The 22724-nt window shown below is 39.2% G+C and overlaps 1 protein-coding gene across 2 annotated transcripts in view; it reads right to left on the reverse strand.

The window, feature by feature from the left end:
* Positions 1-18774, reverse strand: part of SEL1L (SEL1L adaptor subunit of ERAD E3 ubiquitin ligase) — a 29122-nt gene extending 10348 nt beyond the window's left edge. Inside the window, exons 1-12 of one of the 2 annotated variants that reach the window (XM_035539132.2) lie at positions 18653-18774; positions 11986-12023; positions 11438-11660; positions 7879-8046; positions 7151-7256; positions 5299-5461; positions 3469-3522; positions 3327-3386; positions 2653-2734; positions 2178-2332; positions 1481-1537; positions 478-546 (exon numbers count right to left, since the gene is read on the reverse strand). In XM_035539132.2, coding sequence (XP_035395025.1) covers positions 478-546; positions 1481-1537; positions 2178-2332; positions 2653-2734; positions 3327-3386; positions 3469-3522; positions 5299-5461; positions 7151-7256; positions 7879-8046; positions 11438-11660; positions 11986-12023; positions 18653-18722 — 1245 coding nt within the window. In that variant the 5' untranslated portion in view covers positions 18723-18774. The remainder of the gene's footprint in view (positions 1-477; positions 547-1480; positions 1538-2177; positions 2333-2652; positions 2735-3326; positions 3387-3468; positions 3523-5298; positions 5462-7150; positions 7257-7878; positions 8047-11437; positions 11661-11985; positions 12024-18652) is intronic. The other variant, XM_035539133.2, reaches the window with a different exon arrangement.
* Positions 18775-22724: the final 3950 nt, after the last annotated feature.

A 22724-nucleotide genomic window follows, 5' to 3' on the forward strand; every position in this document is an offset into this window, starting at 1 on the left:
AAACTGAAAAAATTTGAGTGGTAATACCCTTCACTTGAGTTGTACCAGTGTGGAGTAAAGAACACAATCAGGCAAAAAATCCTATGAGATCACTGGAAGCCAAACTGTATTAGCATTTAAAATACTACTTGCCATCAAAGAAAAAATTGTTGCAAGACCCTTATCCTAGCAGTCTAGAAAGCAGGAAACCACAAATTTTCATGTCAGGTGCCTTGACCAGCATACTACCTTTTTTCATGCTCCAAGCACATGAATTTTACATCCCTTTGAAGTGACAGACTCAAAGAGAGAAGCTAGCACAGCTACATATTGTAGCCTAACCTTAGCACATACTAAAGTGGAGTAATAAAGATTTGACTCTTCACAGGGTGAAGGTAGCTGACAACTCTTTCTGATCTCTCTACTAGAGATCAGAAAATAAGAAATTTTTTCTACTGAAACACAATTTGCTTACTTTTGAGAATGCACACATCTTACCTTTCCCAGAAAGGCCATAGCATGTGAGTTACCAGCATTAGCTGCTTGATTGAAGTACTCAAATGCTCGCTGTAGAGAGGAAAAAGTATTTTAGCAATCTTGACATATGATTTGAGTACCTTTTCTTGCAAATACAGCACGAATAGATGGCTTGTCAAGTTATCAGGTTGGGGATAAGAAAACACTCAATCCCAACTAATTCAATATATGTAATGCAGCTCCCCACTTACATATAGTCTGAATATTGAGCAGCAATTCCTCTCAGTGTATTCCAAAAGGCAGAGGAGAAAATTAACAACAGAACAACAACTGCTACTACACACAAGCTACACAGGTGAATCTTACTTCCTTATTGTACCTCCAAATTCGGTTTGGAAGACACGATATCTGGAAGTTCCTGTTCCAGTTTTACACAGACCTTGCATGTACTCATTCTGACCACTTAATGTTATCTCTGAACCCATACAGAACAGACATCTTAAGGTATTTTAAAAGTCATGGCTGTTAAATCATTCCTGGTTGGCAGTAATCCTCAGATCTCCATTTTTTCAATACTTATTTAAAGAGGTTAATTATTTTAACTTCTGTAAGTAGTAACTGGGTTATCTTACATCAGCCAAAGTTTTATTTTCTAAGCAGATTTAATCTTTAGTATTTCAGGTAACACTGTTTTGGCTACACTATTCTTACAAGTCACATGAGCAGGAATATCATCACTAACATGTGTGCAGTCCATCATGAAGATCCTACTACATGTGCAAAAGCTCAGTCAGTTACAAATACCACTTAATGAAAAGCAGGTCTTTGTTTTTTAATTCCTCAATTCTAAAAGCATTAGTCTTTAACTGTGTAAGAAAATCTGCTCCATGTACTAATCACAAAGATTAATTTTTGATGTATGGATTATGTTAAATACCTTATGGCATATCTTAAATGCTTCTGCTTCATTGTGGTCTTTGCTACATTCTTCCTCCCCCCCAATGCAGATATACAGAAAGGTTACCTGATGATTTTGCTCTACTCCTCTTCCTCCATGCAAGTGCAATTGTCCGAGACCAACCTAAAAATAAAGTTTACAATAAGTCTGAAGTCATAGATCTGCTTCATTAACTACAGTACAGTCCTAGTTTTTTCCCATATTACTCTCAGACGAAGTGGAAATTTATCTGAAATAAAAAAGTTATGTGATTGTCCTAGATGCAAAATAAAGATTATTCATTTAACTTCTACCTAATTCTCAAGCCACATCTGACCAACTTAAATCATGACAATTTGCCTGTTATTAGCATCTTCTCCTCCTTCTGCGTTAAGAGTTCTAGCTTGTAGCATGCAGAAGTCATGCAAAGAAAAAGAAATGTAGGTCCCCTGGCAGTGCCAGTTCTTTTGATCAAGGCATCCTCCACAACATCTCAAACTCTTAACTAGTCTGGTTTCTATCTAGTGAACACCAACATCTTTTCTAAGATACAGAAGTGGTAATATTTTGGATTTATTTTCCACAAAGAATTACATTTTTCTCCAAGTTGTACCTTAAACATGCTAAAATAGAAGACTTTTCTAATAAAAACTAATCTGGAAATGTAAATCAACCCAAGTGCTAAGTAACTGAAAGCTAAAGCCCCAGTATCTTTCTATATTTCATAAAACTATTCCTGTAATTACCCAAACCTCTGCAAACCATCAAATAACTTTAGTTGTACCTGTGCTTGTACATCTCCTTTCTCTGCTAAAAACTGGTAATACTGAATCAAGTCTTCTTCCAGCATTCCACTTGCCATTCCTGGATTTTCTACTTCATCTGCTAAGCGAATTCGCTGAACCACTGTGCCACCAGTCAATGAAATGTCGCTAGCAACTGGAAAACAGATCAGTAAAATTTTCAGGCAGCTTTGTTCAATACAAGTATTACACCACAACTTTAAAAAAACAAAAAAACAAAGAAAACACTAATCTCTACAGAGCTTCAAACTCTCATTCAGAAATAATAAATTACTTCAGCATTCATTAAGAATTAAGTGCATTTCTATAGAGATTAAAAGGCATACAATTCAGACCCAAACAATTAACTTAGTAACAGGAATACTTTATTTTTGCACTTCTAATGTTGACACAAGGAGACTTTCTAGGCATTTCTATATCATTCAAAAATATTAGAGTAATAAAAAGAGGTTCTACCATGATTAGCTACAAGTCTGTAGTGAGTGAGAGCAGATTCACAGCTTTGAAGGACTCCTATCCCAGCCCAGTACCGATAACCCTAGAAAGAAAATATGAAAAGTATGGGACTTATTTGACAACACACTACTTGCCAGGTTACAAAAAATTTCACATTACTTGAGCAAGTTTTGATAGGAAAGACAAAATGAAGGTCTACCTGCATTAAAATCAGCTGACTGATACCATTAAAGGTTAAAGCATATCCAATAAACCTCAGATATTGCTCAGAGAAAAACAGCCTGAAACTTACAAAAACTTAAAGAACACCTTTCTACTCATACACATTGCATCATCTTAAATCCCACACTGACTAAACCAGCATCTTCTGTAAATCTTTCGCAGTTTTAAGCTACAAAAATTAAAGGTTCTCAGCCTACAAAAATTAAAGCAGTTGACACTTCTGCTTTAAGTCAAAAAGGATATAAACTCAGTCAATTTAAATCCATGGTGGTATACAGCTTAAAATGAGCAGACTTTTCCTTAAATTAAGAAGGAACAATGTGAAATATACTATTGCCCACTTAATAGATGCACGATGATCTAATTTTTAAGTTAAAAATTTTAAGAGTTTAAAAAGGGGAAAGAATAATGACTTTACACATACAAGAAATTAACTGGAAAATCTTACTTACCAAGATCATATGGGCTATCAGATTTCCTCCTAAAGCTCCAAAAGTGTAATAGACCAGGGCCTTAATAAACAAAAAAATCACTGGTTACTTAACATCTGCCTCCGAAGATTAGAAGAACCTTCAGTGTGCGCTCTTATTTTACCTTAGCTTGACTAGAATTGACTCCTAGACCAGATGCATACAGAAATCCAAGAGCCTAGAAATAAAAATAAAGTTAGTCAGCACATCCTTTGAAAATTCCAGGATTGGCTATTCCTGGCATACAGAAGAATAAAGAAATACAACAATTCAAAGCTGCAGAGAACACACCAAGCTCTACCTTCACTTCGGTGTTTTCTTTATCTAGGCCCTTCCTATTTTTGAACATAGAGTTACTAAGTTACTAGCTGCCTAAGACACTACTATAAACATCTCACCACAATTCAGTTTAGTGTACCAAACACAAGGAAGGAACTGCTACTTCCCTACATGCCTGCTGTAGATCCAGAGATACCGAACAGTAAAAACGCACCAGTTTAAAGACACCTTAACTAAAGATGAGTTATGTATGCACCTTGTCTCTTATATACCAGTGCAAAGCAACACTAACCATGAACTTCTAGAGAAGAGTTATTTGATTCACTGTCTGAAATATCCTATGAATTTAATATTTTTGCATCTGCTCTGCCATGAATTAGCTGCATTTTATGACTATAAGAGTAAGCAGTTAGAGTAACAGGAGCTGCTTGGCTAAAATTTCTTCAGAAGTTATTTTTATTCTTAAAATTTACATAAGTACTGCTCTCTCTCTAACACCTGTTACAGCTGTGTGACTCAGAAACTAGTGGCACAGAAGATGCGCATATGAAGGTGTTCACATTGCATGATGCACTAAGACTATTCTAGGCAGTTCTGAAAGCACAGAAAAAACATCTCCTGCAGACTGTATTGAATTCTAGACCAATGAAACTCAAGGTTTTATTAAGATCAAGTCTAGAAAAAAACACTTTCTACTGTAAGTTGTTGCTCCAACATCAAATATGTAACAGCAAGAGACTTGAAAGTGTAAGAACAGAGAAATTAGGTAACTCCTAAAGAAGCTGACACTTCAAAAACAAATTCAGAGAGTAAATAAGCATATGTAGATACTGATGTAAATTGACAATAGCCATATTTTACAACATTACCTATGAACAAGTCCATATGAACAACTCCCTAACGTTCAAAGGCACATGGACAATGGGAGATCTGTTCCACTAAACAGCTTCCAAGAGTCTTAGGAGTTTATTACTTCCTAGATTATAAACATCTCCCCCCACCTGCCATAAAACTGCAGATGAAAAGCTACAGTATCTGAAATCCCACACAAACCACAAATAAAAATTGACAGTTTCAGAGCAGATTTGTAGGCTAGATTCACCTGTAACTACTTAGTTTGATTTAAATCTCAAGTCTAGTCATATAACAGAAAAAAACTAAGCAGAGACCACCATAACACCATATTACTGGTAGTTTAATACCATTTTTTAAAACTAAAAGAGAACCTGTTTCCATTTGTTTACCTTGTACTTCCATAAACATTTACTTAGTAACCATACAAACACAAGCTGGTTCCTTTACACAGCTTTTGTCATTTGTTCCTGCACCCTCTGTAATGCTAGCAGCATTTAGGGAACAATCTTTCAACCAAAGGAACTGATGAAATTTAAAGAGGTAAAGCCATTGAGAAGTCAGGATTAATAAATACTTACACAAGCACTAGTAATAAAAAAATATTTCCTGAATAGAACTCCAAATTTGATGTAAAACATTTGGTTTTCAAAAGGGTGCTGCTTTTTAAGTTTATCTTTTTTAACTAGGGAACAGGTACTGTTCATCGTTCTTATCTGATCTAGATGGAAGAACAATCTATCTAACCAATTTAAAACAAGTACAATCTATAAAACAATTTGTAAATCTAAGAAACTTCTGTAGAATTTAAGGACATACATACCATTTGTCCTTTGGGAGAACCTTCTTCTGTTAGTTTTTCAAATAATTCTTTTGATGACTGTATGTTCTGCTTCAGATAATCCCCGAACAACAAAGCATAAGAGACTTTCTCCATTGCCTTCGTATGATTCATGTCAGCTGCTTTCAGGAGATACTGATATGCTCTAAAGGAAAAGAATCTGAGTCACCTTGAAGCAAACCAACAGGTTCCATTCATAAACCTCAGAAGATTTGGGGTGGGGTGGGTGTTTTTTTTTAAGTCTGTTTTCTACAAATGCATCTACAGTCATGTTCCAGCTGTGAACTGTCTACACCATGGAACAGCTCATATAATTTAGGTAATAGACAAACTGGATTTTAACATTCACTCTATTCCACATGCAAAGCAATATGCACTTCCTCCCCTACAAGATACATTAAAAGTTAAAGTCAAATGATCACATTTTTGTAGCAACGATTTTAAATCCTGTACTAGATATCTAGTAGGACTACTACTCTAACAGCTTCACAGGACACTGCAGATTAAAAGAAACCTGAAAAAAACTATGAAGTCTTTTAGTACAAAGTCATTCAGATGGAAATACTAAACATTTGGTCCAAGACAACTGCATATGTAACTAGTTTTGTGATGAAACCATCATATTAACCATGAGAAAATTCTCTTGAAACTCTTGTTCTATTCCAACCTCAGAACTTACAAAAGTAATTTCACAGCTATTTCAAAAACTGTGACCTCGAACACAATATATAACATGCTTGTTTGATTTGTTACAGACCTTTGATAATATGCCAATATTTTTCTTTACTTCTCTTGCTTTCTATTCTGAGACTTGTTTTTTCTTCCTCTTCCCTTTCTTTAGGTACAAGCTGAGACACACTTGGTTCCTCACATGATTTGATCTTCTAACAAAATGCAATGTGGTCAAGAGAACTAAGACTGTTTCAAAAATTCCTATACTTTTATATAAAAATACTAGCCAGATTGTAACAGATGCTGGTTCCTTTCATCTTAGCCAGGGTGTGATGAATAACCTCTAGCTGTCATTCAGCTTCCTGATACGTAAAGTAGGAATATGCCTCCTTATCTTGACCAAGGAATAATGCTTAAATAATAGTCACTAACCTGAAGTCACCACTTGCTGATGAAGTTGTCAACATGACTACCAGGCAGTTCTACATTAGCTACTATTAATTATAGTAAACTGACAACTATTTCACCAACAATTGGTTATATTACAGAGCAGAAAGCAAAAAGACCAGAATGAACAGAACGTTCATTTCTTTCTACTCTTTTTTGATTTTTTTCTACAAACACTACCCTTTTCTCTCACACAATGCTAGTTATTAGATTGTTAATTATTTACTGAAAGTAGGTTTAAAACTAATTTTTCTGCTGAGACCATCAGAAAGCAAGAACAAAAACAGAGCAGGATAAGAAATGCTTATCTTTCCTGCTCATTCATCTTTGAAGCAGAATGAGAAAAAGACCATAAGAAACATATGAAAAGGGGCATGTCAATTACCTCATATCACATGCTCAGTTTCTTTCCTGGCAGTTTCCACATTTAGACTGTAGCTAGAAAACTGCAGCACCACCTTGCATTAAACTCAGTGTTTTAAAGACATCCACTCTTCAGAAATGCATATGAATTTTTAGTGTAGTTAGAGGAAAGCAAACAAGTATTCTTTCTAAATGCCCTCAAATCACTGTTAGTTTTCAGTAGCATCACTGCCTAACATGATGCTAAGTTCCATGAAGTGGGTAAGTCCCAGGAAATTTCATTTAGATTAGTTCTTAGTTAAGTCAGCTATGTAGTCATATTCTCTTGTGGGGATGGAGAGCATGGACTTACTCTTTCTTCTGAGCCTTTTTGCTGCTTTCATTAAGGATTTTCATTCCGGTCTGATAGACATCCTCAGCTTCTTGCATTTGCCTTCTCTTATTAGACTGCTCTTCAGCTTTTAAAAACAAAACCAATAACCTCAAACATTAAGATCGCCAATTATACATCTTCAGTCGAGACTATTCACTCAAAAATTCCTATTTGTTCTAAGGGTAAATAAAGCCAAAATGGTGTTTCTGAATACCAATAAGCAACCCCACGTGATTAAAAAAAGCTATGTAAAGGAGGCGTTGAGTATCTTGGGAGATGGTTTCTTCCCATGTGATCTCTCTCATAGGAGTTTGTTGTTAAAGTATTTCTTTCATTGCTCCAAAGCAAGATGTGCAAAGAAAGGTCCTCCAGGACAATGTTTGCTAGAAGTGTCGCCTGTGTACAACACATCAGCAAGTATAATAGGGAACACTGTCAAACCCCTATAGTTCTACAACCTCTGAAATCAAGTTTTACAGGTGCCTCCACTGCAAGATTTCACAAAAGTTTTGTAAGTTCCATTTGCATTACAATATTTTCCAAGATTTCCCATCACGAGAACTTTGCCTTTATAATTTCTTATACAAGGTGGCCATTAATACACGACCAGGACTTCTAGACCTTGTAATAGGGGACATAAGGAGGTATGAGAACGCTGAGTTAAGAAAGCATTCATTGGACAAGAACAACGACATCAGGTTACTTACTTTCACAGAAGCCCCACTTTTGATCCTTCTTGTAATCGTAGGTTGTTGCACACCAAAGCCTGCCATCTTCCCGCCCATCTGCAGTGCACTCTGCATACTCCTTCTCCATAAACAAAAAGGGGAAGCGACAAGGTTCACCATCCGCAGTGCCTCCAATAGCTGTCAAAACTGAAAATAGATACCCAGGAGTAAGACTGCTTCCCTATATTCTATAAAGTCATCTACTATAAATAGTAAAGGACTCCTGTGTTGGTATTAACTTCTGTGAAGTTAAAAACTGCATGTCATCAAGTTTTCAGTAAAGTTTCTAATTTACCAAAGCCTGAAAAAGCAGTCACTTTCCTAAAGAGCACTGCAAAAATATTACTGTTCCATTTCTTAACTGAAAGAAAAAGTATGCAATTTCTTCTATTCCTTATTTCTAAGCAAAGAAAATATTTTTATTTAGAGTGTAGAATGCAGATCAGTTATATATATATTTTGCCTACCATAATAAACAGCCCTTCCTTTTACTTTCACTTCTCTGTACCCCCTTCCTCATGCAAAAGACTACCCACTGAGTGCATTCCAGTGCATTTATTCATTTTAGCCATAGTGCAAGACAGACATTCAACAGAACTATTCACTGGACTACTGAAAATACTTGAGTATCAGCAAGGAGTACATTTAGAAAATACAACTGTAAGAAAAGACTACGAAATCACTATGAGCCCACTCACTCTTTACAGTTGCACATACTTGCATTGAAATCTTTATTTCATCTCACCAGTTTAAGTTGCATTCCAGAGTACTTTCAGCACTGATTTCTCAAGCACTAGACAAAGGTTAGTGATTCCAGTATTGCAGTATTTTAAGTCAACCTTCTATAATGACTAAGAATTATCTTCAGTTTTTGAAAATGAAATTATTTCTATTAGCCTTTTATAAAGTTTTCTGTTTCACTATGCTAAATCCAGAAGTTAGCTTGAGCTTCACCTGAAGACATCTGAAGAAACCTGCAATTGAGACTGCCAATTCCTGTTCTTTCAAATTAAGTTTCTAGTTCTTGTGGCTATTGACATAGCTAGTTCTTTTTTTTTCTAGAGACTATGCCATTTTTATAAGGCCTAGAGACCATACCATTTTTTAAATGAAAAAAATCTCCAGAATTAGATAGCTTGCTCAAATTGCTCTTCAGAATTCGATTCCTTGGCAGATATCCCCACCCAAGTTTATTACCTCTTGACACACAGAACAGAGTTATTTTCAGAAACTGGAAAAAAATAACATCTATACATAATTAGCCTTGAATCACTTTAGACATCTGTTAGCCATTGGGTAATGCCCAAACTCATGCTAAAAGTACATGCAACTACAACAGATGGGACCTCTTATCGCTATGAGCAAACTCCAGGTCCAGGATGTTAATACAACTTGGAATTTGAAACTTTACTTGTATAGCAAGTATAACACTACCTCCTGCAGTGAAAGCAATTGGACAAGAACTATTTAGACAATGCTGTGCGTAAGAGTTAGCCGTGCACTAAAAGTTAGGAAATTATTCCAACCCAGTCCTCCCTTTTGCCTTTTTAAATTCTAAATTCAACCATAATGCAGTTTTCCCCCCACATTGCCACAAACTAACTCCTAAAGCAACACAACAGTGCTATTACAGGATAAAATGCTAACCACAGTTTAGCATATACTTAAGGAATGATAAATACATATAATTTACGTGAAGGATAATTGTCAAATTGTGCACACAAATAGGGATTTATTCAGACAGAGCAAAACAGGTGTACACATGGTGTTTTACCATGTTGTCCTTAATTATTTGTATTTCATACTTTACACTGGAAGAAACCCAATATAAATTTATAAAAAAATTACAAAAAAGTACTGTCACTGAAAGATTCCTCCAAACGAGACAACAAATGTGGCAGGAATTGCCAGCTCTGTACAAACTAGTGACAGTTTTCAACAAAAACTCTAACAATCCAGTTCCGTACTAACAAAAACATGGAAAATAAGAGCATGATTTTTTTTTTTTTTAACTACACACACAAGAACTCTTCACTGATTAGAAGAGAAAAGGACCCTGAAGAGGAAGAGAACTTTTCTTTAAAGAAAAGCCTTAATAGTACTAATTCTAACTTTCTGAAGATGAAATTTTTCCCTGCTCAACCTCCAAAATACATGTGGAAACTTGAAAAATATTTTTCATGCAATCACCATGCACGTGAGCAAAAGATGTAATGTATCTGAGGTAGACTCCTGTCCTACTCAGTTAAGAAGCCTGACAATAAAGTTTCCCTTTAGCAGTTTTTTCCCCCCTCTCACAGAATACAGGCATTTGTCATTCAGAATTGCATTACAGATAAAAGGAGTAATCCTTCCATCCACACCACTAACTTCCTTCATAACAGGTTCAAAAGAACTGAACAGTACAAGCAAGCTCACAGTTTAAAGTCACCTGCACGCAGTATTTTGACAAGCATAGTTAAAAACCTTAGTTACAAGCAATACTCAGGAGCAAGCCATCTGGTCACATCTTTCTGATGTGAGAAAAATTCTTAAAGTTTACTTTTGAAATAGACTGCACTGTGTAAATACAGTGCTTAGCTCACTGCTTTGTGGCAGAAAACTATTTAGTGGACTTCATATACTTTTTCCCTGTACAACACCACACCTCTCAACAGCAGTATTTAATCCTATTAGTGACTTTTTACTAACTGTATACTAGTTCTGCATCAATAAGAAACGCTTATTAGAAAATACTGAAAAACAGAAAGTAACAGAGACCCTATTCATTCCTGTTTTCTTTTGATATTCAAGACATGAGTTAAGAAGATTTGCAGCTTAGTATTACCATGTAACTATACTTCTTAGTTGAAGATTTACTTTTTATGAACATGTAAAAAAAATTATTTGCTGCAAAGGCTGGAGTACTCAACTGTGCCATCTAAGTATCATCCACTACTAATTAAAAGTGGAAAATGATCATATTAAATTCATATTACTGTAAGTAAAAAAAAGATATACTAGACTTTCCTGGTGAATTTAGGCACAAGAACACAAGGTTCTACCTGTATTTGAAAACTTAAGTTTACATGCAATTCAGGTGTTGCCCTATCGCTAAGAAATTTGTCTTCATATCACAATTTGTTCCCTCTGTCAACCCATTCTCCAGGCACACAGCCAGTAGGCTAAAACACTGATGCCATTTCTTTTTCTACAGTTACTATATATACAGAGTATAGTATGTGTACCTGAGTCATATACGAAGAAATCCATACTTTATCCATTTGATAGTTAAAGCTTTCCAGGAAGATGGAAGCAATAAGAGTTATGAAAAGCCTTGAAAATGAATGTAAAAATGAACACTAAGACTTCAAACACAGTATTTTTGAAAGTGTCATGTTACTTCCTGATAAAAAAGGCACCAATTACCATTCATTTCCAGAAAAATTCAGATACTTGGTTTTTTAGTATGTTCAAAATAACTATTTGTGTTTATCTACATCCCACAGTTACTCAGATGTCTCTCTTGCCACTTGTTCAAAATCTTGTGAGCAGTTACCTGGACTCTGTATTTCTGCTTCTTCCAAATCCTTATTTAATAGGTTGGACATATCTAGAGAGTTTAACTCTTCCAGTGAATTCTCTTTTTCTTCCTCTTGACTGTTAAAGTTCTCTTCATCCTCAGATTGAGGGTCTGACTTCCCTGATTGAAGGAAGATCTGACCTGCTACCACTCGAGTTCCTGTGGAATGGTCCTTTACCTGGTCCTCTGCAGCTAAAGTCTGAAAGAGCCATGTATTTTAGATTAGAAATGAAACAGCAGCAGTTGGAAAAAATTACTTTTTAATGATATGACATTTAAAGAGCAGCACCAGAAGTAAATTGAGCTACTGCTACCAGCTCTCATTGATTCCCTTCTAGTTTTGTGAAAAATGCACTTCAAAAGATACAGCACAACATTAATTCTTCTGTTACACAGAAGTTAATGAAAACAGTGAAAGCTACAGAACATTTTAAAACAAGAATCAAATCGTAGTTCTGGAATTTCAGACCCTTGTTCTCACTCCACAAGAAAAAGACAGAATGACTTGAAATGTATTTCCTCACCTTTGGTTCCAGGGATTCATCCTGATTTCCCTCTTCATCTACGAAAAGATGTTACAAGTCATTAAAAACCTTTCCCATAATTTTTTTAAAAAAGGCATTACATTTTACCATTTTTCTGAAATATACTACAATTTTGTGCAATATCCAAAACATTAGTTTTTTTTAAACCCAAATTAATCCTCTAGATTAACCATGCAGTCTGAATTGTTCCAGTTCAGGTAAACTGCTTGAAAAGGTACATAGCAAGTGAAAACGACCTGTTGAACCTAAGGATTTGAGTTACCAAATCAGCTTTAGTATAAACAACTTCATTAGTGACCAGTCACATTAGCACCACCTCACTTATAATTAAACATTACTCTTCACAGAAGACCAATTCATTTTGCCTGGCCAGCATACTCAAACCTTTGGGTAGAGGTTTCTCTTAAGAAGAGAAGCTGTGACATCACTTTACCTCTAAGGTACCATTCAAGAGATGCAAGCCTTGTTTAACTGTTACCTTTCTCACCTGAAAGGGCTATCTAACCAGTTAGAAAGACTGGGAAGAGAAGAAACAGTAAATAAGAAAGGCCATTAGGCAGAAACCTACTAAAAAGCAAAAGGAATGGAGGTAAAAGAGAGGGAAAAGATCATCAGAAAAGCTTACGTATGACAGTTTTACCACTGTTTTGCCGTTGTCTCTGAATTTCTTAGCTCTTGTAATTTTAAAGGGCTACCCACTGCACTTCAGAGAACTTTATTTGCACTATCATCTTGATGGAAAGCCTCTAAAACTATCACAGGTGAAGCATGACTGATCCAGTCATCAGGATCTGACACCACCTCATTTAGGTAAACAAGAAACATCTGAAAGAAAATGCTATAGGCCTCCCTCTCTCCTGTACACAACTCACTGAAGCAAAAAGCTTAAAACCTAAACAAGCAGCTAAGCAGAAGTGCCACTAACCCCTACTACATTTAGGAATTCCTCCCCCTGCCCTGAGATTTTGGGCTGTATAATACCTTATATAATACCCTATAGAAGTGGCCACACACTGATGGGCTGGAGACCTGCAGAAGTAGAAAGGTTACCTGAACTGACAGCAACTACTGACTTGTACATGAGGTACACCAGTTAACATGTTACAGCTCGCTATCAAAGAATCCCCGCACAAATACTGAACATCAGCAAAACTCTACAAGTTTACAGAACTCTGCTGACTCCGTGTAGGCATTTGGCAGCAAGCAAAGAAAAAACTTGCATACTTTTCGTCCTGACGCAAGTGACGTGTTTTACCAGAAATCAGTCATCTCTGACATGACAAGCCATGAATCACCAGCTTCATGTTTTGAAGATCATTATCATAATGGTGCAGCTGCAGGTATTTGCAATGAAAAGGCAAATCTTGGAAGCCAGATTCTGGAGACTCATCAAATCATTTCTATTCTATTTTTGAGGTTTAATCTTTGGTTAGAACAGGTAAGTGAAAACACAAGCATCAACTTTAAGCTGTGGGAACATAACTTAAAAAATGTTAAAGACTGATAAGTGAAGCTGCAAAAGTGATGCAAGAAGTAACTCAAACAAACAGATCATAGTCTACCGAGTTTACTGAAGAGGATGCAGAGCTCAATGAGTTTGACTCCCCGCAGACAGGATTAAAAAGGGTTTAGAACAGCCTGTGTGGGTAGACAGCTGTACTCTACAAGTCCAAAAAAGAAAGTGTGAAGAGCTCTTCAGAGAAGGTAGTGGAGACAGCACAGAGTATTCAAGATGAAACAGACCCTGCAAGCAGCAACCAGGCAACCAGCCTAAGAACAAGCACTGAGTTGGAAAAAATACCAAAAGAAAAAAAACAGGCTTAGCTGCATTTTAAACAGAGACCACCATGCTTCCCAGCTTGAGGACTCTAACAGAGAAGAATGACTTTGATAAGTCTGAAGAAGTCCTACTGCTGAATATTAATACTTGAGACTACCACATAACAGCTGGTTTTTGAATACATTAAGTAGTATGTACATATCTGGGCTATTTGCTGGTCCTCCCTGGTTGGAAGCTGTTTGACAGACAGAAGTTTAACATGTTTCCCATGAATTACACTCTACTATTCTAAACAAATTTGATGTAAGGCCAAATGCCCTCAATGCAATTTCAGGGTCTAGAGTCTGTCAAGAGAGTCACACATGCTTCTGCAGTGGGGAAAAAGAGAGGGTTAAACTACCTAGTAGACTGTATACTGCTATTAATAGGTACAAAATACTTGCATGGTGCTTGTTTCTGTAGTAACAAACACGTTATTTTTAACGGTTATACCAGCTAGGGAATTTGGTTTTGTCTGGTCAAAAATAAATAAAATCAAAATCAACCTCCATGCCTGACACAGCACTGGACCGTTCTGATTTTTGGTAAAAGCTTTAATAATTGGTTTCACCACAAACGAGACATGATAAATATAAAAAGGGTATGTTATCTATGCACATATACCAAAGAACACTTATTGTGACTTCATATTCAAGGCAAAAGGATTACCGAACTGAAAGGCAACAGACAGCTGATCCAGACCAACACAAGCTAGAGCTCACTACATCTGCTCTTCTTCCTTGAAAGCAAGTCACCCTGTTTCAGTTGTATTGCATCACCTCAATTCCCTCTGAAGGAGCCAGCACTGTTATTGAAAAGTTGCACTTTAACAATTCGTTCCAAAATAGAACTAAAGTAACAAGCTGAGTTTAACTGTTCTTGGCTCCTAGACTTCCTTCTAAGTAAAAGAGGTAAGGTTGCAGTTATGACAGATAACGTGACTGGAGATCACTTACGGCAGTGTTTCTCCACAGGACTGCTGACTAATATGCACACACTACCCACAGAAGTTTGTCTACTTCTAAGAAACAGTTGAGAAAACTTCTGAAAGTGTTAATGAAAGATCTGGGGAAGGTCACAGTTTGACCTAAGAACAGCTTATTAGTCAAGGCTCAACTACTGAAGAAAGCCACAGATGTTGTGTTTGCACACCTGCTTCAGAGATTAAAGCTGATAGTTCAATTTGTTTTTCCACAGGCAAATCCAAAGGCAAAGGTAACAGACAGTTTTATAGAATTAGGCAACCTTGGTAACAGACCCAATTAAAAAAAACCTTCTAGGAAGAAAACTGGAAATCAATCCCACCATTTGCTAAACAAATTAGAAAGACACTAAGATGTATTAAAAGGGAAGGGTAGGCAAAAATACTTGTGCCTGAAAGAGGCAGCTGACAAGATTGCACAGAGCTTCGCTTACAAACAGTGCTGAACTGGAGGCACTGCTGGGTGCTCTCAGGCTCAGCTAGGATTTTAGGGCACTCTGTACAGCTAAACGCTTGCTTCAGGTATCCACCACTTCATGTATAATTAAAATCAGCTTGACCAAAATTATTTTTCTTCTATTAGAACTAGTGTTCAAGCAGCCTATTTAAATACAGCAGAAGTACTCCATCAGCTTATGCAAGATAAAAAGATCCCAACATTTTGTGAGAATTGCCATTTTCAAGAGTAGTAAGGAGAGAGGGGCAGGAGTAGCAGTGCAGTGTGATTCAAAGAATGTCGTTAGGTTGAAAGAGGCCAGCAGCTCCCAAGTTTTGGTGCATTAGAAGAACAAACCAACTGTCAGTCTGTGAAGCTAAAGAGCTGCTACTCCTACCAGACAACTAATACTACTGCTTTTAACACTGGACTGTTTCCTCATCTTTGGGAAATAACTAAAAATTCAGTAACTGCAAGCAGTGGGCAATCTCCCAAAGATCTGACAAATGTCCTAAGCAATCACTGCCAGTCAGTTCCCTTCCGGTTTTTGCCAGGCTTTTCAAGTTTCCAACACTATCACAAGGCAACCAGCTAGGGGAGTATGTGTACCATGGGGGGTGTGCAAAACAAGCCTTTTTCGTACCATTAATAAAACAAAAATATAGTGTTTATTTCATCTTTACCTCATACTTTTTCATTTCTATTTCATACACATGAGGTGCATATAATCAGCACACTGTAAATATGGATATTTATTTTTAAGTTAATGGATGTTTAAAAAGTTTTTTTTTTTTTACTGATAGGAATGCATGGTCAAAAGAAGTTTGGCAGCCACTATCCTAGAGATTTTCTGTGGCACTGTTACTTTTCAACATTCTTTTTGTGCCAGTGTCTAGTTAGACTCTGATACAGAACACAAGCCCTGTTTATCCTACTTTTGCAGGAACAAGGGAAATCTTAAGATACAATTACCTAAGACTGCTCCTTATCAATTTTTCAACTGTTAAATTCAGAAAAGAGATGGACATCAGAGCCATTTTAGCATAGATGCTGTTCCTATCACATGAACCTCCAAAACATGAGGTAAGTTAAGCAAAATCCTTATGTGGCATCTATTCAGCAAGACTAGTTTCAAATTATCGCAGGCAGCAAGTAAATCGTACCCAGCTACAATCTTTGCAGTGTCCTCATTTTAGGGCAATTACAAGATTAAGATATAGGTCAACCCCCATCCGGAATACAAATCTTTTTTCAGTCTCCTTGCAATTGCTGGCTAGCTGTTTACAAAACTTACTCTGCAGCAGTCCCTCTGTAGGAACTGAGATTCCCAAGAAGGCAACAAGTTGAAGAAATGTTTTCCAGCTAGGTAAGAAAAATTAAAAGGGTCAGGAAAGCCACTGAGCTCTGACTTTTACCAGTACTGATGTAAGTATCTATTATATGCCTGTACTCAGTTGTCCTACCAGCTAATACCAGTATGAAAAAGCTCTGCCTAGCACTGACATGAGCCAAGGAATGTGCATGGCAGCCTGAGCAAGAACCACTTCCTCTCCTCAGGCAGAATGAAGGAACTTCTGCCTCCTCAGGCCTGTGAGCAAGGCAGAATACCAAGAATCAAATAACACCTGCAATCAGAAACAAATAAGAGAAGGCTTTTTTTTCCCCTAACATTCTCAATAAATGATCAACAGAAGCAGAAGGCCATGGCTGCAGCGATAAGCAGCAGATTGCCACCTCTCACTGGAACAGAACAGCTACCATTTTTAGCTACTTTTGCCAGTGCCCCATAGACTCCTTCACATTCCTTCCCAGGACCCAACTTTCAATTTCTTCATTATTTGTATAAATATTTTATCTTTAAACAAATATCACACGTTTTTTAGGCCTGAGTTTGTGTTCACCTTTAGTTTTCAAGAAATTGATTTAAACAGACAACAACTACAGAGATGGAATTTAAATCTACAGCTAAGTGACTGACAAAAAAAAGTCTGTATTAAGGCTGCCTTTTGAGTTAGAAAATAATAGTTGAACCATTTTTCTTTAACCTTTTTAAAATCTCTCCCTTCAATATATTTATATTCCAGATAACCATTTCCAGACACTGGCAATGACCAACTGTTCAAAGACCCAGTGAACACAGCTACTAGGCATGGATCAGATGCTACCCGACAAGGTATTACTGCTACTGCAGGAAACCCAAACACCTATGAAGCAATCCTTTTTTTTTTGCTTTAAGAACAAAGACAAATTAGGAGCAAGAAAGGCCTTCCTGTTATAATCTAATACTCTCCTCTAACTATTTCTGGGTTAGAATGAACAATTTTACCTCAGCAGTGATTTAAACCTGGCAAGAGCACCTCATCTGCCAGGCACTATACCATGGGCTGCCTTGGGCCTATTAATTGTATTAGTTCAACTGACTCTAAACATACTTTTCTTTTAAGGCTGATGTGGGCTGTAAGAACCTCGCACTCACAAACACAGCTACGTGATAGTGGCAATGCAGTCAAGTCAGAAGACCCACATCCTATAAGCTACCACAGCCACAGCTGTACAGTTAACAGCCCATGTTTTTGACACGCAGCTTCCACATACGTAACAGATGGTTCATTTCACTTGAAGAGTCTCCTCTCATCTTAGCTTTTGCCTTTATAGATGCTATCAGGGAGAACACATCATTCAGACAGCCTCAGTGCCTCCCCTCTCTAGCTTCACAAACATTGTACGTGTCTTTTCCACATTTTGGGAAGTGCTCTGCTGGCTTACAGCATTACATTCTAAGCTCATATAACTATGCTTGATATCCCATATGAACTGCAGTAACACAGCGTAAAAACTTGACTTCCTACTGCACTCACGAAAACAAATCCCAGACCACTGAACTTCCCTCTAGAAAAGAGGTTAAGTTACTTCTTGGCTTATCACTGAGAGCCTAAAAGCACACCCTGAGCAGCCCCGGACAAGACTATATGTTAAAGGGGTTCTCACAGCATTTACAGTCGCTCTATGCAGCTAAATGCCCTGTGTGCTCCTCCCCCCCGGGGAGAGAGACCCGGGCAGGAAGCCGGCGACAACACTCCAGAAGCACCGGGCAGCAGGAGGGAGGCACGGCGCGGGCCGCGGAAGCGCTGTGCGGGCCCTGCAGGGACAGGCCGGCCTGGCGCCACCGACGCCGGCGCTGCCAACCGCTCGGCCACGAAGCACACACCGGGGAGGGGGCAAAAGCCACGAAGGAGGGCGGATTTCGGCTCCCCGCTGCTGCTGGAGGCAGCGCCGGGCCCCCGGGGCAGGCCGCACCCCCCTCGCCCTCCCCCCGCGGCAGGCCCGGGGGCGAGGCCGCGGCCCGACGGGGCGCGGCGACAGGGAACGGGAGGGGCAGAAGGGAGGGGAGGAGGAGCCCGGCACTCACCGGCTGCCGCCAGCGCGGCGGCCCCGAGCGCGGCGGCGCCCAGCAGCAGCAGCAGCCGCAGCCGCCCCATCCCGCCGCCGCCGCCGCCTTCTCCCGGCCGCCGCCGCCGGAGCCCGAGCCCGGCCCCCTGACCCCGCCCCCCCCCGTCCGGCTCCACCAATCCGCTCCCCGCGCTGACAGGAGGCGAGCGGCGGCTGACGGTGGTGCTGCACGCAGCCCGCCCGGGGAGCGGCTCGTGCTACATGGCCCGCATTTATTGGCCGGGGGGAGGGGGTTGAGCGGCTGTCACGCTCGCCCACCAACCAATGGGTTCGCGAGGAGGATTGCGCGTGCGCCGGCCACGTGAGAGGGGTCTTCCCAAATGAGGGCTTCGATTGGCTCCCGCGCCCGTTCCTACAAGGCCCATGATGCCTTGCGGAGGGCGCCCCCTCCGCCGTCGGTTACAACGAGGCCGCCAGAGGCGGGGACTACATTACCCAGAGTGCCCCGCGCCGAGCTGTGCCCGGACCGGGGGGGGGGTTGGGGCTGGTTGCGGGTCGCATATAAAGGGCGGGGCGAGGCCGCCTGCGCCTTATGAGGGTGGTGGTTGGGTTGGGGCGACTGTTAGTGGCGGCAGTGGGGAGGGGGGGGAGAAGCTGCTTGTGGTGGAAAGGAGGCGCTAAGGGCAGGCTGTGGGCTGTCCTCTGAGGGGGCTCTTCCTTTGGGCTGGTGTGTGGGTGCTTGTTTTTAATAAAATAAGAATTCCTATCTTTAATTTTGTCCTTTGGTGTGTGTGTGTCCTCTGTCAGTAGGTTCATGTATCAGCCTTCATTCTCTGAGGGGAAACAGCTGTGTGTCTGCAGTTTGTATTTAAAAGTGCTGGGGTCAATTTTCAGACAACAGAACTCCAGCCAACTGAGTGTGCTTCCCTGCTCAGCTGTGTGGGAAGTGACAGTCAATTAAATGTATGCTAAATGAGCACAGCCGACCCATATGGAGATTGGAAAGGCTATCATTAATTGAAGTTTATCAAAAAAGACAGTTCTGGGAAGGATCTGAGAGCTGTGGAATGCAGCGCTTAAGTTCTTGCAGGCATCGTGTTTTCCTGTAGGCCAATTAAAAGCCAACAGCAAAATAAGAAGGGGGACCGGTGTCTGGCTGCAACAGGCCGAGACAGTTACCATGTGATAGGACTGTGCCATAATGCTGTGCTGAATTATACAATGTACTTGTCGCAGCCTGCCCAAAGCACTGAGCCCTGTCACCCTCCTGGCATCATGGCTGTACTGTCTGCAGGGTGGGAGCAGCGAGCGGTGGTGGTGGCGGTGTGGGGCAGACCTGCAGGGCCCCCAGGACCCTAAGTACCTCCAGGGGCCACAGGCAACCCCACAGCCATCGGGCAGTGCAAGCCCTGACCTGGGCACTCGGCGGCCTTTGGCGGTTGCTCCTTACAGGCCTTGTTCAAGACCAAAGCCGTGTGCGCAGGGCCAAGTGGCATGGAGGAACAAGAGAAAAAAGTCAAATGGCTTTTATTTTTTTTCTGAACTCATCAATCACATTCAAAATAAATAAATAAAGCAAATAATATTGTAGACTGGGTTAGTTCCAATTAATTTAGTATATGCTGTAGTGTAATAGCATGATAAATTTATTGCCGGTTTTCCATTTATGTGTGCATTGGCCATAAAATTTCCATTACCTTTCTTAATCAGTTTTATGTTTTCTTCTGCGAAGCTTTGAATGGATGCTTATGCATTTTTGCTATATAACTCCTATTTATTCTATGCCAAAATACAATGTTCTCTTATGTATCTTGGAAAAATCTTTTGGTTTAGATGGGGAAGTGAGTTACTGCATCAAGTGATCACATGAATAAGGGGTCAGATTTCCTCCTTTGCTTGGTACACTTGGTTTTAGTTTCTCAAAGTGTTATTTAATCTAAATGTTCAACAGATTTTTGAATTCTACCTATTTAAATACTACTTAGTACTTGTATAGTATGATATGGTATTATTTATTACCCAGAGGTAAGAATGAAAGTTCTTATGTGAATTAAAGTTTGAGTTATTTAGTGATACGCCTAATAACTTTCTGAGTATTTCTAATACTCCGTTGATTGTCTTCTATTTCTATAGTTTGATCACACAACTTTCTTCTTTTGAAGCAACTGTGACTTTTACATGATTTATGAAAACTTCCCAGTGTTGTTATATTTTTTTTAAATGTAAAACTGTGGAAGTGCGAGAGAGATGAAGCTTGGTACACCTGAAGATTAATTTCCTGAGAATCATCCTTGCAGAATATTCTCACATCATTTGTCAGGCTTGCTTTAAAAAAGTCAAATGTAAGAAGCTTCAGGCACCTCTGAAAGACAAATTATCTCCCAAAATGTAGAGACTTACTGATGGATTTTTCTGACAAAAAGGAAATTTCTTTCTTGTTTAAGTTTTGTGCAGACTCATTTGGAAGATCCTTTTTTGCTTTTCTTTGTTTTAGTATGTCCTTCTCAAGTTTCTGGCCATCTCTTTCTGAGGAAACAATCGCAAGGAGAATAATCTCCAGTGTTTGTGGCTGTCAGAGTGTTATGATTGTAGCAAGGGAGGTAGAAGGAATCTGCAAAGTAAGGGACAAAATGCAAACGTTAATTAAACATCCTTAGGGGGCAATGGCGAAAATGATCAATCCCCTTACTTGTGATAACCAACTGCCCAATTACAGGGAGAAAGGGGAGGAAAAGCAGTGATGGAGAGAGGAAGGAGTATTCTGCCATCTTGTTCTATCCATCTTTACGGCATGCTCGCAGTTGAACTGCCTAACCTGTTTTCAGCCTCTGATTTACCACTACCCCTTGCATCCTGTGAGAAACTGATGGCAACTAAAGAACTCTCAGGATAGAAGTGAGCAGGCCTTACGTCCTGATCTGACGCTCACACCTTGAATCTCATACATCCCCATTTATGCGCATCTATTTGTCCAGCTTTATGTGCACACAGCTTTACAGCACTGGAATAGACTAACACACTGAGAATATATGAATATACCAAGGACTGTACTGTGCAAGTTCAATGAGGTCAACATCCTATTCCTAGGAATGGCTTACAGAAAATGTTTAAGGAATAAAGTACTAGGAGCAGAGCTGCTTTTGGTCCTTTCCAGCTTTCCAGAATCAGAGAACCGGGGACAATTAATGGAGAAGACCAGATGCACGTCATCCACAGACCTGTTCTTTACAAGCTTCTTCATGCTTTGTCACATGAACTTATAGAAACAGTTTCTATTCTCCTTCATTCCATGGGGTGTGAAAAAGGAACCTCCTCCTCGAATTTTAAACCTGTTCATCCTTTCCGCATGTGCCTGCTGTGTTAGAAATGGTGAGTATATTCTCTATATTCTCTCTATTCTCTATTAGGTCATTCTCTATACCTCTTCTACATGCTACTTGTGATGTTATAAACCTTTACATATTTTTTTTTTCAATTGCCTCTTTCCTAAGACAAAAACTTCCAGTCCATTTAGAGTCTTCATGCTGAATTGTTCCATCTTTCTGAACATCCTCAATTCCTTTGTACATTCTGTAAAGTCCTATTACACCCTTTTTGAGATATGGTGAACAGAACTCTGCAAAGAGCCTCTTTTGTCCTTTAGCCTTCTCTTTCTCTTGCATTAGATTTTTTGGTTTAAAAAAAGAAATATGCAAAATTGTCTCTCTAGCCTGAGCAGCATGCAGTGAGAATGAAGTCACTTAACCCTGTATTAGATTATATGAATTCATGAATGTCAAATTCAGTATAAATTCAAGCACAGCACACTCATACTGTGGGGTGCAGTGCTTTAAATTTCATGCACAACCCTCTCACTTTGCAGCTTACACCTGCGACTACAGATAAACCATAAATAGGGGCAGCCAAACCATTAGAGAAAACAGTTTTCTAACAAAACCAAATATTTTAAATAAAAAGGTTTGATACTCTTCCATTATCCTTTTTGCTAGCTAGATACCCAGTCACTAAACCATTTCCCCAGGACAGCAGTCGCGCTTTCCTTCAAGTCTCAGATGTTTATCACAGAAATGCCTGTTAAATGGCTTCTAGTA

Source organism: Cygnus atratus, chromosome 5 (genome assembly GCF_013377495.2).
Source record: "Cygnus atratus isolate AKBS03 ecotype Queensland, Australia chromosome 5, CAtr_DNAZoo_HiC_assembly, whole genome shotgun sequence".
In the NCBI taxonomy this organism is placed as follows: Eukaryota; Metazoa; Chordata; class Aves; order Anseriformes; family Anatidae; genus Cygnus; species Cygnus atratus.